Source organism: Polypterus senegalus, chromosome 1, assembly GCF_016835505.1.
Source record: "Polypterus senegalus isolate Bchr_013 chromosome 1, ASM1683550v1, whole genome shotgun sequence".
Taxonomy (NCBI): Eukaryota; Metazoa; Chordata; class Cladistia; order Polypteriformes; family Polypteridae; genus Polypterus; species Polypterus senegalus.
Window position 1 is genome coordinate 257,937,928 of NC_053154.1, and position 17,656 is coordinate 257,955,583.

Sequence of the window (17,656 nt, forward strand, 5' to 3'; positions counted from 1 at the left end):
AAAGGATGGGATTTAACATCAGGCGTTGAAATCTAGCTTGCATTGTTAATGTAAACAGAAGCAAATGTTTGGTAGACCATATATAGAAATAATACAGCTAGACAGAATTTAACAATTCTTTATTAAGTCAAGAGAAACTATGCAGAATTTTATAAAATAAAATTATTACTTATTTCAGATTAAAAACACCTTTATTTAATCAACTCAGACTAGTTTATTTGCCACATATGTTCTCTAATAGCATAAATAAATGCATCACCAGTGTTTCTGCAAAAGTCTTCAGCCAAGATCTAAAAGATACATTAGATACACTTGTAAGAGAATATGGATTTGTGCAACACAGTGATGGACTCTGTGTGCCCCTTGCTTAAATTAAGGAAGTATAGAAATTAAGTTATTACCAGTAAAGGTCAATTGTATACACTTTATTAATTTTAGTTACTCATGGAATTTGAGTGCAGAGAACCATGACACCAACAAAAACTAAAGAAGGAAGAACCATCCCTGTACATAATGCCAGTTATGAAACAAAGGACCAAAATGAGAAAACTAAAACAACTTAACAGTCTGTAATCAACACCTAATGAAAAATAAGAATATGACTCTTATTGATAAAAGGTTTATATTTGTTTTAAAGAAGGGTTACCTGACAAGAGATGCTGAGTGAAATTGTACTAAAAATAAAAAAATGACACTTAGCTGTTTTGTATATTACAATAACAAGAAATCTGATTAAGGATCCAGCAGCCATTGACAAAATTAGTTAAAAAAAATACTATAAACGAGAAGTAAAAAAAAAAAAAAAAAGATATTAAATATTGCTTTTAAAGATTTTTCTAGAGGCAGACAAACATTGTTATATGTTAAAGGATAAAAGCTAGTATCATGTGTGTGCCAGATATAATAAAATACCTGTTGAACACATTAATCTTAAAAGGTAATCTAGGAGATAGCAGTTGCAAAGTATTAATGGCTTATGTAGGACTTATAAACTTAAAAAAAACTAACTTTAAATATAACTTAAGTTGAGTCATGTTGAAACATAATTCTTATATCTTATCCACAACACTAAAATTGGCAAATCTCTCTGTCTGAAAGCGAAAGCACAATTCAGAATTTAACTTACATTTTTCTAGTTAGGATTTAATGCACATTTGAGATATCTTTCTACAGTTTAACTGCATTCCGTTTTATAAAAACTACTTATTTTTGGTAATTCCATAGATGTCGATATCTTGAGGCTCAGCAATGTGGCCTTGTGGCAAACACATATGGAATAGAATTATTCTCTGTCCTGAAACATGACCCTCATTAGGATAAACTCTTGAGGAAAATATTTTGGAAAACTTTGTGCCCACAGGGAAGAGAAAAACAGTCACACAAGCAGATCAGTTTTAAATACTAGTATTTGCAATGGAACTGAGTAAAGTGTCATTAGGTCAAGTGGAAATTTCAATCATATTGTATAGAATGCTGTCCAGACGCAGAAAACAATGATCAAATGCTTGTGAAGATGCTGCAAAGTGAACGAATGCATAACACTGACCCGACAGACTTCATTACTGTATTTACTTTTAAACTAACAAAGGAAATCTAAACGACCCTCCATTTAAGCAATCGTTATTTGACAGCGCGTTAGAAACTGTCAACAGGCTAAAATTGTAATACTAGTTACATATCTTGTATAAATACAAATACAAGACATGATTAAAATAATCCCTATTTACCAAAATGCGCGTGAAACAAACAGCAAATATAAAGTTGTGTATAATTAGCTAAACCGCGGCGAACGTTTTCTACTGTTCAATGTTTCAGAAAAACTTCGTTTTTGCTGCTGTTGTCATTAGTTTGTACAGAATCTGTCATATAAAGTATACTTGAAATGGAAAAACTTGCAAAGTGTTCGGACGGTTAAATATGATTAAACGTTTTAACATAAACAGCACATCCACTCAATAACCTTTGGATTGTTACCGACATGCACAGAACGCTAGTCATGCAGTGATCTTTTTTCTTTGATAATTTATCAGAAGAATAATTTACAAAATGCTGCATCCCTTTTGCGCACCAGGATTTTTTTCTGTTCTAGTTCTACTAATGCCAGAGACATACAACAGCTGGTGGGGACGATACAATACATCTGCATGATCAATCGAAACCATTCAGTGGCCGGTAGCCAATGAATAATCAAAAGTTTGATTCACAAATGTAAACACACTAGAAACAGTCACGGATATCATCCCAGATCCTAAACTGTCCGTTTACGTTTCCAAAGCAGCGCATCTAACAAACTTTGGAAATTCCATATGGAAATTTATATTTTAATAAAACTTACCCAAAAATCAAACTAATATTATGTTGTGACACTTTTAACACAAGCTATACTTTTCTAAAGTGCACATTCAGGGAAACCAATGCATATTAAACTCATAGAAGGGATACGTAATTAATCACTCACCTCATTATCTATTAACATCTCTGCCCGAGGGTCTGTATAAGACAGCCTGGGGATTTGTTTGGTGTGAAAGGGGTACTTGCGAAGCTGAGATTCTGTCCAACCCGAACACTGACTCTCTGAGAAATCGCCACTCGCTCCATCATTTACTGCGGCTGCCATAGCAATGCAGACAGGTGCTTCTTCGTACTCAAAACAATAAAGCAAAAAGAAGGCCTGCTGAAATGAAGTTCCGCGTAAGTTACTGTACACAGAACGAAACCATACTGCAACTACAAATATAAAAAAACGATATGCGCTCTACTGCAATCCTGATGTGGAAGCTAGACTGTCAACACAACCCAAAACAGAGGAAAGTGTTTATGCCATAAGAGTAAGGTCGCAAAATCCGTGCCCTGCGCTCTTTAAAAAACAGTACCACCTAGCGATGAGGAGGAGCACTAGTTGATACTGAAATCTCAGAATTGCTTTATTAAAGTATACTTTGTGATAGATTTTTATGAATCTTGAAATCTGTTATAAGTCTCGAATGCAATACACTAAAACACACAGAAAAGTGCAAAAATAAACTGAAAGGCCGGTTGATTTTTACGAAAAAACTGGCAATTGGTGTATTGATACCTGTTACCCGTGGACTTTTTACCCCTTTGATTTGACGCAGGCGCATAACGCATTTATTTATTTTTAATTTAACTTGATCCATTTGTCAGACGTCGCGATGCCCGTCAGTAACGCGTGCTCGATTTCACTTGTTTCTTTCTTTTACTCGACTGATCGATTGATGGATCTGAAAAAGACTGTTAAATCAAACTGCGGGTTAATTCTTCTTTTAAGGTTTTACATGTATGCAATTAATTCTTACATTATGTATTTACTAATTTGATATTATTTGATTATAACTCAATATGATCTTAAAGGTTTTGATGCAATAATCCATACACCCAAGGTTCTACCGCGACCACTAATCTTGTTCAGGGTAACCATGACGAGAACCTTTCTTATATTATTTATATTGTAAAAAATACTTCATCTGTTATATAACCACTTGGAGGGCATCATGACTCACTTTAATCTATTAAGTTTTTAACATCATCAAGACCCACCTTCTTGAGGAGGAGACTCTTATAAAGGATTTTAATTTGGAATTCAATTTGATACGATGACTGATTTGATTTTTCTTAACAGACAGGACTCGAAGAGTGAAAGTTAACGTTTTTTGTTTGATATGCTGTGCTCATTCACAGGATCCCAACAAGGCGGTATTCTTTCACCACTTTTGTACATCTACTATACAAATAGTTGTCACAGTAAATTTGAAAATAGGTTAATTTAAAAATTTGCTGATGACGCATTGATTGTTAGCCTACTAAATGAGAATGAAACCAGTTATGATTCTGTGGTAGATTATTTTGTTAACTGGTGTGATAAGTCTTTTCCATACCTGAACTTTACAAAAACTAAAAACTTATAATTGATTTCAGAAGAAACACCATTCACCCACAAAACAATATCGTCATTTTATGCGGGCCCTACCATTATGTCACTCTATTATAAATCTTGTATTGAGTCTTTCTTTACTTAAGTTTTGCAGACAAGGTTTGGAAATTTTAATGTCTTCAACAAAACAAATTAAATCAACTTGTAAAATGGAGCAAAACAAAGTAACAACATCTCAACAGCCCAATCTAACAAACCTGTTTAACAACAAAGTATTATGGAAAGCAGAGTGTATTCTGTGAGACAGGATTCACCCACTACATTTCCACTTTCATTTGTTGCAATTAGGTCACAGGTTCCAAGCATACAAAGTAACCGGTACTGTTTTATTCCAACAGCTGATAGTCTTCTAAATAAGTTAAATTTTAATAAACATCCGCTGGGTTAAATCACAAGATGAACAATTAGTATTTGTGCCACTCATCAGTCAAATCTAAATGTTGGTTTAATTTTCACGTCTACTTTGTTTGATGTAATGTTTGACCATAACTATTATGCTCATTGTGTATTTATTTGCTCTAAGTTTATTTTTAATGGAGGTGTTCTTTGTGTTGTGTTTTAATGTTATGACATGGTGTATCTGTAAAGCCTGTTGACCAACCAGACTTACCTTCTTGGGACAACAAAACTGAACTGAAATTAAATTGAAATGAAATCTGAAAAATACTCGGGATAGCCTGATTAAGTGCATTACTCCACGAGAGGTGGTTAATAGCATAAATCCATTGATGGTGGCCTACATCAATGTTTTGCAAGATAATCCCTCCTATAAAGCTATAAAGTTATATGTATAAGTAGAAAGATTTGTTTATCCTGTAATGAGAAAATATTTTAATCATAAAAATGAATATCACGCATGTGAAAATTAGTTCTAGTTTTGTGAGTAAATCTTTATAAAATTAATGCTTTTAGTGTTTTATATTTGGGATATCAAGAAAATATGATCGCCCAGCGACAGACTGGTGCTCTATGCTTGCTGGGATAGGCTCCGACGACCCTTCGACCATTTTCACAATGAAGCGAAATTAGAAAACGGATGGATGATAGCCTGCGTTCTTTCTTTCTTTCATATAAATTTTGGCCTTAGGCCGACCCGTAAATCACCTCGCAATTACTTTTGCACATGCGCGTCCTTTAGTCCCGCCCATCAATCACTACCAGTATGGCGGCCCTCAGAAACAGACTGTTTCAGACGTTTTTACGCAAGAATGTCACTGGGGTTACATCGTTCTTGTCAAGGGCTAGAGCAGGTCAGTTATCATTCAAAGTATTTATAATTCTTAAATCGTTCAGTATAACTAAATTTTCATTAGAACCACAATTTATGCATAGATGATATTGTTTGCTTTAACCTTGGAAAGGTTTGCATTACGGAAAGGAAAATAACAAAATAACATTGTTAAAAAAACCAATACAAAACAGCAAGTTGATAACTTTAGTCTTATTAATGTGGTGGTTACTATTTATAAATACTATTTGATCTGAAAATAATAGAAAATTGGAATTCGTGTTTGTTGTTGATTTCAAACATGTACGATGGGTAATGCAATTGACATTTCTGGTCTATTATATTATACTGTTTATTATCTTGACTGGGATTGGAAATTTTAAAGATTTTGAAATGTGCATGCTGAAAAAGAGAATGTCTATCATTTTTGTTTGTAAGAACATTTGTTAGTGTAAATAGTCTAGATTAGTGTAACCCTCTGTTATTTGTGTTGATAAGAAATGTAGTGAGTAAAAGTACATAACCGATAAGAATAGTTGAAATGGCATAAAACGACACTCCACATGCCCTCAATACAGATCGCCATTTTTTCGAAGTTGTGTGAAAAGGAGTAACTTTGACCCCTCGTATGCCGTTGGGGGGTGAACCTCTGGGGTTAGTTGATGTGGCTTGCAGTTATTTCTGATCAGGTTTGCTAAATAGACCTATTTACGATATCTTGTATAACTAGACATCAAGACGCAATTAACAGTATATCATATATGGGGTTTTTCCTCGTAGCAGTGGAAATGATTTCAGAGTGTTCGTGTGAGTCTTATGAGCGTATAATGTCGTTTTTCAATGTTTATTTTTTCCAGCCTCTGGTGTGTCCAAGAGTATGCTCCCTGGACCATACCCCAAAACGCCGGAGGAGAGAGCAGCTGCTGCTAAAAAGTACAATATGAGGGTGGAAGACTATGAGCCTTATCCAGATGATGGAATGGGGTATGTGTTTTTTAATGCAGTCATTGTGCCATTGTAGAAAATTTTCGATTGGAAGGTAATAGTTAATCAGATAAAACAATTTGACACTGCCTTTAATTTGAAAGGTGTAATATTTAGTAAATTAAGTGTACTATTATTTTGTGCTACAATGTCTGCCTTATCATAAAATGTATTTTAAATGTGTATATGTTTATTTGTAGTTACCCAATATCATTTATTATTTAAATACAATTATCTGCTTTAATGATTAGTACTACATATTGCAGGAAATGTTTTACTTTCAGTGCAGCTCACTGAAAAGTCGTCAGTTAGTAATTCAGTTTCTTTGTTTATTGTCCTAATACTGTTTTTAAAAAGTGTCTGTATTATAATGAGATAGTGTTCAGCCCTGCCAGTCTCATACACTGTACTTTTGAATATGACAAAACCATAATGAAAGTAGACATTGTAAATAAATAGCACAGAGCATAAAAACTTAAAGCCATTTCTAAAAAAAGTTGAGCAGTTAAAGTTATTGCAAGTACATTATGCAAATAAAAGTGCAAAACCCTATTTCATAATGATTAGAAGACTTCTGTTTAGTATTTTTTCAATTCTATATCTCATTTTTATGCATTTCACTGTCCTTATTCATGTAATTATTTTATAATTCCTATTTTATTTATTTAATTTGGCCAAGACTGTATTCCATTGCCCACATCCTCCTTCAGTCTTACATTTTAGCTTTGTTCTCAAGTCTTTCCTTATTTGCATCAAGTTTTAATTCCACTTGGCCAAATAACAAAAAGTATAAACCGTTCTTTTTTTTGTAAGCCTTAAATTGGGAAATTTTAGCTGTTTTAATTGCATATATACCTTACAAATGTGAAACCTTAGAATAATGTCATAGTACATTTTTGATAATTTAAGTACGCCTCGCTTTGATAGCTGTGGTGACTTGATTGTTACACTGAGCACTTAGGAAAACTAGGATAAATATTCATAAGTGGTTCTTATGTGGATTTATTCATTTGAATTACCAGGAATACTTTGGTAAATATTCAGACAACAAAAATGGACACCCATAAGTATTGCTTAAAATTTTTCAGTTTATTAAGTAACCCTGCCATTTCTGTAGAAGGGACAAACTGGGTGACATATGCAGTTAATACATTATACATCCACTGTCATAAATAGTTATAATATCCTTTAAGAAAGTTTGTGTTTAGCTGTAGATAAAATAGTCTTCATTAATTTGTGTTGAGCAGGGTGAAGTCATCTCAGAATTGCATGTTACACACATTTCTCTTCAAAATATTCCTGAACCAAGACTGTATGATGAGGCACCTGTCTCACTCAGTCAGATTTTTTGGGGATCTATCACACTCAGACTATAATGGAATACATTTTTTCTCTTAGTTATAAGATGACAGGTTTGGATTCACAATAATCCCTAATTCTCTAACATTACACCCCATTACTGCTTAATAAACAATCTGTTGTGGTAACTTGCGTTTATAGCACGTTGCCTTATTTTACTCAGCTAGAAGAATTTAACCCACCTAACTTAACAAAGTGGGAAATGATTACAAGAAAGGAAATTCACTTTATGAGGAACAGTTCAAAACATATTCAGAATTTGCCAGACATTTTATTAACAATGGCTTAAATTAAGTATGCTGAACCTCTGGTAAACTTCAAGATGCATCATTGTTTAGTCAATGATTAGTTTCTATTCAATCTCATTATTTATTTGCTTTCTATATGGTAAGGAGTAGGAATGTCATATTTAATTTAAACAAGAATTAACATATATCTGCATGTCTCATAACATATTGATTGTGATTTAACCTACTGTATCTATAAAACCAGTTCAAAAAATTAAAAGAGTTAAAATGAAAATTAGTCTACAGTATGTTTGTTGTTGCTGTTAAATTTCTTGAATTATGCTGTTTTTTTAATCAGGTCATGTTGAACTTTAATCTTTGGTGAAGGGGATCTGAATTGAAGAATCTTTATATGTGTTCTGTAATTGGACAATAAGTGGGACCACCATTGGTTTTATACTTCTACCACTTTCGTTTTTTTCTGTAATACTTTAAATCAGTAAATAATAGTTGATGAAACCTGTATAATGTGTTATTTTTTATGCAGGATGCTAGTATTTAAGCAACACATATGGATAAGATATGTATTTATTTCCAAGGTATGGAGACTACCCAAAACTTCCAGATAAATCACAGCAAGAAAGAGATCCATGGTATTCGTGGGATCATCCAGATCTAAGGAGAAACTGGGGAGAACCGGTATTTATTTGAGAGCTTAATATTAATATAATTAAAAACTCGCATATAAAACTTTTAATTTTGTGATTAGTTTAATACCATGCATTAGAACTGTCCATTAAAGTTACTTAGAAGGATATTCATATGCGGCCCCCTTTTATATCTACAGGTTGGTTTAAAATTTTATATTAGTATTTAAGTCTTTTTCACAAGCTTAGCTAAAAAAGTATTCTATTTTATTTACAGATGCATTGGCATTTTGACATGTACATTAGAAACAGAGTTGATACATCACCTAGTCCTGTCCCTTGGAACAAAATGTGTATGCAGTTATTTGGATTCATTGGGATTATGCTCTTCATGTTCTGGCTTGGTGAAAAATTTCCAGCATATCAGCCTGTGGTAAGTATTTATTATGTAAATATATAAAATTTTAATATGATATGCTATCTGCTGTCTTTTCACGTGTCATTTTCTATTGGAATAATTTGCAAAAACAACTTGAGTAAAACATTTTGAAATTGAAATCTTAAATAATTAACAAAGCATATACATATGGTTTTATTAATAATAGTCAGGAGGTGGGTATAATTGTTTACCATATTTTGTTAAAGAGATAGGCTCACCCCTTAACATCAAAGGGACTAACTCAATACAAAGACTGGAGAACTGCTCATAAAAAATAAATAATTTGGGTGCTGAAAGAAAATAATTTAGTCAGAACCACAGGACTGAAAGTAGGCATAGTAAAATTAACTATTTGGATTGACTTCAGAAAGGTGTAAATCTCGGGTATCCTTGGCAAATGGTAAAAACTTAGTTGACTACAGCAAAAAATATTGCAGTTGATGATAAATGATAAAAAGAGAATGGTCTGAATCAAATTTGCTTTACAGTGCTGAGCTAGTAGAATTCATTAACAGAGTGTTGTGAACAGAGGATAAACATACTGTAAACCTTTACCAAAGTGATGGTAAGATATAAGTGTGAAGAAAGGAGCAAAGTACAGATGATCTAAAATATGGGTGTCTGATCTACTTGTTTTAAATTGTCATTAAGATGCAACGAAGGGGGAAAAACTGCACAGAGAAAGGGCAAAGTATAATCAAAAAAAGACAGTTAAGCATTTAAATCTATAGCAGAAGAAGATAAATATCTTATAAATGTAAAAATCATGCTGCTATGCTTTTCTGAATGTCAAATAAAAGAAAAAAAATACTTGCTAATTAAATGAGATCAGTGCTATCAGATGTTGTCACTGATTAGGAATGTGGTTGGAACAAAAACCTGCTGCCACAGTGTTCCCCCCAGGAGTTTGGGAAAGACTGGTATAAAGACATAGAGTTTCATATTAGATATATTTGTGTTTTATTATTTCATTCATCTGAGAAGAATTTATTTTAGTATTCTTTACGTAAAGGACTATAAATTTGTGTTTTTATGAAGTATGTTCTAAAACTGCAGTGTATAACTGTGTCTTTGTTCAAATGTATTCTTCTTTAACCAATAGATAGAGAATTCCTGAAATGATTACTTTCTTTTGTATTGAGAAAGCGTTCCATTTTTTAAAGGATAACTCCACCCAAAAGTTATATACTGTGTGTGTGTGTGTATATATATATATATATATATATATATATATATATATATATATATATATATATATATATATATATATATATATATATATATATAATACTTACTAATAAAAGGCAAAGCCCTCACTGACTCAACACTAATTCTCCAAGTTCCCGTGTAGGTAGAAGGCTGAAGTGTGGCAGGCTCATTCCTTACAAAAGTTGGGCAGGTTTCATTTCGAAATTCTACGCATGATGGTCATAACTGGAAGCTATTTTTCTCCATTTACTGTAATGGAGTTGAGCTTGAAAGCCATGGAGGGCAGAGTTTCGTGTGACATCATCACGCCTCCCACGTAATCACGTGAACTGACTATCAACGCAGTGCGTAGAAAACCAGGAAGAGCTCCAAAAAGCACTGAAGAAAACATGCATTATACAATTGAGAAGGCAGTGAAACAATAAGAAGCGAGCGAATAACATATACAACCATATTCATGACTGCTGCTACCTCGGAAAGAAAGCAAGGTGTAAACCTAAAGTTTAAATTAAGTTCATAGACAGGCTGCCGCTGGCGTTTGTCATGCCCACGGGTAATGTGGGATACAAGTTTAATGAGAGGACGCAGGATATAAACGAGAGTTTTGATCACTTTGTAACTAAGTTAAAATTGCACGTGAAGGGCTGTGCTTATGCAAATTCCGAGACTGTGTTCGTGGGGGATTGACAGTTAAGGCGGGTGGGGGAGTCACGTCATCATCTCCCCTCCCTTTCACCTCATTTTGCTCTGAGCTGAGCTCTGCAGCTAACGCACGCAGTGTTAGGGAAGCAACTTTGTGACGCTGCCACCAAATACTCACAGAAAAATCCACAGGTTAATACACACGCTGTCTCTAGAGTTTCTCCACACTGAATCCTCCAGGCACTACTTACAAAAGGTTACATTGACAATCGTGTTACGTTATTTTTAAAATGTTTCCTTTTCTTAGCACAAGCACAGCTGAGAAGCTTTGATGCATGTGTTCCATTACGCGTTAAAAAATCACGCATTTAATCACACTTTGCATTCCAAGCAAAGGGGAACTTCTCTCAATGCACGATTTCCTAGTACACCGATTACATTGATCAGCGCTTCCCGATTCATTTTAACCTCGCACTCCCTTGGTTTGAGAAGAAGTATGAAAAAATATGAGGTTAACACAGAAAAACAGATCACCAATTGAAGCTTTTTGAATAATCGATTCGCCATCAATAATTGTTTTGATAAAGTGATACTCAGTGTAATCCTCCTTCCATCTTATAATTTTTCCGCCACTAGCCATGATTAAATGAACGGTAAAAAAGTAAGAGCGAAGCGAGGGTGACTTATTCAGGCAGGCAGGCACGGCTCAATAGCTCGAATTTGGATATAAGTAGGTTCTATTTAGTCGCCAGAAATATCTTTGTTAGGAATGGAAGTTGAATTTAGTCTTTAAATTTCTATGGTAAAGAAAAAGTTATGCAATGATGACTACATTTAACTATATAAAGTCAGCGTCGGAATATATAAAGTAAGCGCTGCAATATATAAAGTCAAAACTTCAATATATAAAGTCAGTGTCGGAATATATAAAGTAAGCGCTGGAATATCCATCCATTTCCCAACCCGTTGAATCCGACCACAGGGTCACGGGGGTCTGCTGGAGCCAATCCCAGCCAACACTGGGCGCAAGCCAGGAACCAATCCTGGGCAGGGCACATGCATCATTTTCAAAACATTAACAGAACAGTGTTTTTTTAATTTATTTTTCTGAATACATTTTTGTTCACTTAATTCAGTTCAAAATCATTTCAATCAATAGATTTTGACTTTGACTTTATATATTCAGGAATGAGTTTATATACTCCGATGTTGACTTTATATAATCAGGAATGACTTTATAAATTCCGACGCTGACTTTATATATTCAGTTTTTGACTTTATATATTCCAGCAATGACTTTATATATTCAACTTTTGACTTTATATATTCAGAAACAAGTTTGACTTTATATATACCGACGCTGACTTTCTATATTCTGACGCCGACTTTATATATTCACAAAATCCATTTATTTGCCTGTTTGCCACCCCATAGTATATATGTGTGTGCATATATGTACACGTGTGTGTATATATATGTACACGTGTGTATATATATGTGTGTGTGTGTGTGTGTGTGTCTATATATATATATATATATGCCAGCAACACTAATGACAAAACAATTACATTGTCAATCATGTTACGTTATTATTAAAATGTTTCCTTTTCTTTTTACTTCTCCGCTGCCAAGCACGGGTATTTTGCTAGATATATATATATTGTCAGGGATGCCAGGGGCAACGACCCGGCCGGGACGCTGTGAGGGACCGGATGTGGGTCTGTGCCCACCCTGGATCCATGAGGGCATGGAAGCCCCACCCTGCAGGGGCCCGTGGTCATCGCCTGGAGGCGCCCCAATGCCTTGGGGACCTATTACCTCAGCACTTCCGCCACACCAGGAAGTGCTGGGGGGAAGATTAAGGAGCACACCCGGTGAGCTGCCAGGAGAACAGCCGGCACTTCCGCCACGCTGGGGCGTGGCCAACGAAGGAGTGTCGGGAATCACCTGGAGCTCATCTGGGAGGATATAAAAGGGGCCGTCTCCCTTCATTCAGGGCTAGAGTCAGGTGGAAGTAGGACGAGGCACGAGGAGAGTGTGGAGGCGGCCCGAAGAGAAGGCATTTGTGGCCAGGACTGAGTATTGGGGTGTTTTTGTGCACAAGTGACTGGGGTGACCACTACTTTGTATATATATGAAAAACATATCCGCCTGTTTCTTTATCATATATATATCTTTATACACATCTTTCCTTTTCTTTTCATAATTTCTTTAACACACTCTTCTCGCTGCGCTGGTATTCTGCTAGTGTGTGTGTATATATATATATATATATATATATATATATATATATATATATATATATATATATAGTGCAGACTTGCCCGTACACCACCAGTCGGACACCACAACTTTATAAAAGTCACACGTTTATTATTCATTAAATAAACACAGTCCACAAACACCACACAATGTACAAATCAATAATTACCCCAATATTCCTCTTCCTGTCAGTCCTTGGCCGGCAATCTCCTCCTGGGAGCTTCGTCCTGCTCCCTCACCCGACTCTAGCTCCCCGATTGCTGGAAGGCGGCCCCTTTTATTCCTGCCCGGATGTGCTCCAGGTGGCTGATGACGTCCATCCGGCAGCACTTCCTGGTGTGGTGGAAGTGCTGCCTTTTGCACCGGAAGCACTCCGGCCGTCCCTGGAAGGTTCCTCCGCCGTCTTGCAGAGTGTGGCAGAAGTAACTATTTCCAGGTCCCACAAGGTTTAAGGTGCCCTCTGGCGATGGCCACAGGTCCCAACGAGTTATAATCTTTTCTCTCTTTTCCCGTGGTCCTTTTCTGTTCCAGGGCGGTTGCCCCCTCATGGCCCGGAAGCTATTCTTACCCCCTTCCGGTCCTTTTAGGCGTCCCGGCCGGGTAAGAACCCCAGCCGTCTGTGACAAAATATATATTATACACTTTTTAACTTGTGCCACATTTAGTTTGTATTGGTGGTTGAGAATTTTTTAAACCAATGTTTTCATGCAAAACACGAGAAAACATGACAAAGGCAAACAGTGTAAAAAGTGTCCATGGAGGGAAAAAAAAATTCTCGCAGCTAATGTTGCCTAATCCATATGTCTGTTGTCCATGCTCAAAATGCATGATGCATGAATTTTTTTTTTTTTTTGCCGTACTCCTAATACTATCTGTTTGAATTAAAGACTGGAGTCTTGACCAGTGAATGATTGGGAGAGCCGGATCTTCAGTTCAAATGCACAGTATTATGGGAATGTCTTTACTGTTTATATTGTATGATGAACTTGGCAAAAGTAAATATTATGTTAGAAAAATAATGCATTAATTTTGCACATTTTGAGCATATAAGGGGATAACAGGCATTGTTTGTTACACGAGTTACGTAAGGATTTATTTTATTTTATGTTTTTCACATCTTTTGATCATTTGCCTTTGGACAGAACAGTGTCACCATTGCATTATCTTATACTAGCCAACCCGCGGCGTAGCATATGCCGCATAATTATGTATTGATGGGTGAACATTTCCTGAAAGACACAGTTGTCCAAATGGGGGTGGTTTTGAGGATACGATTGTAGGTGAATGAAAAGATGTAACTCTGGAGAGGGCAACATACAATACAGCATTTTACACGCTGCATACAGCTATTCACATTTGCGACAAATATGATTCTTCTTAGATGATGCTGTCGTGTCCACCCATGCTCTCGAAGCATACACACTGCCTGGTCATGTGCCCGCTTGCAAGTGCAACTGACAGAGACCCACCCGCCCACCAACTCTAAGACCATGGGAAACCCCTCGGAAACTGTTTTACACGCTGCATACAGCGATTCACATCCGTGACAAACATGCCTGTTTTTAGATAGTCCTGCCGTGTCCACCCTCGTTCTCAAAGCATACACACCGCCTGGTCATGTGCCCGCCTGCAAGAGAAAATCACGGAGACCTGCCCATCAGCTGCCTGTGTGTGTGCCTCTGTCTGTGGCGCTGCCTGTGTGTGTGTGCGGCTTTCTCTCGCGCCACCTCTGTGTGAACCGGTCAAGCACAGAGAAGGTCAGCTGCTGAGAGAGCATCTTGACTGTTGCAGGGCCTGCATTGGTGAAGCAGGTGAGACGGTAACGAAACAGAGGCACAGGGCTTATTGGTTTTTAAAGACTGCTTCCTTCATTGTGTTCTAACCTCCGTTTTTAAAGGATTGTTTTAAGGAACCCTTGGGATACCCCTCGCAAACTGTTTTACACGCTGCATATAGCGATTCACTTCCGCGAGAAACATGCCTCTAAGAACAGTCAATGTGGCTCAGAGGTGCATGTGGACTCTACGACAGACGAACATAAATGACACCATTTTTCCTGTGTCATCGCATCTGAGTTGCTAGGCATGGTTCTGCGAGTTGTCGTCATATCCAATGGTGTTAGAGTTGGTGGGCGTGGCTCCTTCCTGTGTGCGCCATGGGCGTCTTACTTGTCGGTGGCTTAGTGAATCCTCTCCCCTTCCGGCGTGCTTTCCATGGGTGTCTTGCCTTAGTGAATTTAATTTTATTTATATATATATATATATATTTAATATATATATATTTATCTATCTATCTATTTATTTATTTATTTATTATTTATTTATATATTTATTTATTTATTTATATATATATATTTATTTATTTATATATATATATATTTATTTATATATATATATTTATATATATTTATTTTTATATATATATATATATATATATATATATATATATATAAACTGCTTTATCTTGTTTTGCATGGAAAATATGAAATTGAAATTTTTTTCTTAACACTACAAACTACGTGAATTAAGTAACATATAAAAATATTTTTGGGTGGAGTATTCTTTTACATAAGGATTACAGGGTCCTATTTCTCTATTCCCATTGTCATTGGAAGTAAGCTGTGTTTTATGTTTATGTGTATAGCTTTCTCTCTATTTTATACTAATTTTTTTCTCTTTGTATATTTCACAAATACTGTAAATACTGTATTGTGTCTCTTAACTCCTGATTTGCCATTGTATAAATGCAATAAACATTTAGGTTTGAAGACAGCAATGGAAATGAAAAACTAAATGCAATAGTTTGATCCAGAATAAAACCGCACTGTTGCAATTTTAATTTTTTCTTTTAGCTCTTTGGGGTTTTTTTTTCTCCTCTCTTTGTAATACTATTTTTCTTTGTTTCTTCATAGGCTCCCAAACAGTATCCTTATAATAATCTGTATCTTGAAAGAGGTGGCGACCCAAACAAAGAGCCAGAAGAAGTGAAACATTATGAAATCTGATATGACAGATCATTAGTTGTATTACTCTGTATTAAAAAATAAATTATTAGAATGAAGATAAATCATGACTGTTGTATGGATATGTTTATGGATGACATCAGAAAAAAACTTTTATAAGTGCATTTAATCTCATATTGAGTAAACTAAGCAGGATCATTCTTCTTTGAATATGAATTCCTTCACTTAACCAGAAACAAAACCAAATAAGCCAAATGAAACCTACTGTGTCCCTGCGTTACCACTGAGTACATATTAGAGCTCTTTTTAGCACACTACTACTACTGCACGTGCTATACAGTACTAGCAGTATGACTGACACATTATTGACTTGTTTCTTGAGAGTTTTGCAATTCCTTACAAGCTGACCTAACGATATACAATATAGCTACTGCAAAATTGGTTCTTCTGCGTTTTATATCAGTGTGCTGAAGATTAAAAAACATCCAAGAAATGCCATTGTTCAAGTAGTACTGCAGAAGAGTTTCAGTGTCTGCTGTTTTTGGAATGTTAAAGGGGTTTCATATTTTTTCTCAGGAATGTCATAATTAGTACATTCCTTCTGCTATGGTGAATTTTGTCATCTATTGTTTGTTATTATTTAACATTCATTGTTTTGTTGGTTATGGAATGTATCTTTGTATTGAAGCAAACTAAAAACTGCGTTTTGCATAACGCTACAATGTAAGGTATGCAGTGCAATTGTGTGGCTTTTTCATTTGGCATGTAAGATGTCTTATTAAGCAATGTCTTGTTTTATTGAAATGATCTGTTGCATAAAGAAGCAATATGCTGTACAATAGGTGACCTATAAATAATCAAAAAAAGAAGTAGTTCATACAGGAAAATTACAATATATACAGCGTGTGTGTGTATATGTATGTATGTATACTGCTCAAAAGAATTAAAGAAACACTTTTTAATCAGAGTATAGCATAAAGTCAATGAAACTTATGGAATATTAATCTGGTCAGTTAAGTAGCAGAGGGGGTTGTTAATCAGTTTCAGCTGCTGTGGTGTTAATGAAATTAACAACAGATGCACTAGAGGGGCAACAATGAGATGACCCCCAAAACAGGAATGGTTTAACAGGTGGAGGCCACTGACATTTTTCCCTCCTCATCTTTTCTGACTGTTTCTTCACTAGTTTTGCATTTGGCTACAGTCAGTGTCACTACTGGTAGCATGAGGCGATACCTGGACCCTACAGAGGTTGTACAGGTAGTCCAACTTCTCCAGGATGGCACATCAATACGTGTCATTGCCAGAAGGTTTGCTGTCTCCCTGCACAGTCTCAAGGGCATGGAGGAGATTCTAGGAGACAAGCAGTTACTCTAGGAGAGCTGGAGAGGGCCATAGAAGGTCCATAACCCATCAGCAGGACCAGTATCTGCTCCTTTGGGCAAGGAGGAACAGGATGAGCACTGCCAGAGCCCTACAAAATGACCTCCAGCAGGCCACTGGTGTGAATGTCTCTGACCAAACAACCAGAAAGACTTCATGAGGGTGACCCAAGGGCCCCATGTCCTCTAATGGGCCCTGAGCTCACTGCCCAGCAGCATGCAGCTCGATTGGCATTCGCCATAGAATACCAGAATTGGCAGATGCACCACTGGTGCCCTGTGCTTTTTACAGATGAGAGCAGGCTCACCTTGAGCACGTGACAGAAGTGAAAGGGTCTGGAGAAGCCATGGAGAACATTATGC

At 35.9% G+C, this 17,656-nt stretch overlaps 2 protein-coding genes across 2 annotated transcripts in view; one reads left to right on the top strand and one right to left on the bottom strand.

Moving 5' to 3' along the window:
* Nucleotides 1–2,833, bottom strand: part of hif1an (hypoxia inducible factor 1 subunit alpha inhibitor) — a 28,148-nt gene extending 25,315 nt beyond the window's left edge. The window contains exon 1 of the mRNA XM_039772533.1: nucleotides 2,459–2,833. Coding sequence (XP_039628467.1) covers nucleotides 2,459–2,617 — 159 coding nt within the window. The 5' untranslated portion in view covers nucleotides 2,618–2,833. The remainder of the gene's footprint in view (nucleotides 1–2,458) is intronic.
* Nucleotides 2,834–5,074: 2,241 nt separating this feature from the next.
* On the top strand, nucleotides 5,075–16,018 carry ndufb8 (NADH:ubiquinone oxidoreductase subunit B8). The gene is made up of 5 exons (XM_039772546.1): nucleotides 5,075–5,202; nucleotides 6,038–6,164; nucleotides 8,350–8,449; nucleotides 8,675–8,830; nucleotides 15,861–16,018. Exons 1-5 carry the CDS (start codon nucleotides 5,115–5,117, stop codon nucleotides 15,951–15,953), a joined length of 564 nt encoding a protein of 187 aa, XP_039628480.1. The 5' UTR covers nucleotides 5,075–5,114; the 3' UTR covers nucleotides 15,954–16,018.
* The last annotated feature ends 1,638 nt before the right edge of the window (nucleotides 16,019–17,656 follow it).

Excerpts from the sequence above, each read along its gene's own strand:
- ndufb8 (XM_039772546.1), top strand. The coding sequence starts at position 5,115 with ATGGCGGCCCTCAGAAACAGACTGTTTCAGACGTTTTTACGCAAGAAT. Across the intron at positions 5,203-6,037 it reads CTTGTCAAGGGCTAGAGCAG|CCTCTGGTGTGTCCAAGAGT; the intron begins GTCAGTTATCAT and ends TATTTTTTCCAG. Across the intron at positions 8,450-8,674 it reads GGAGAAACTGGGGAGAACCG|ATGCATTGGCATTTTGACAT; the intron begins GTATTTATTTGA and ends TTTTATTTACAG.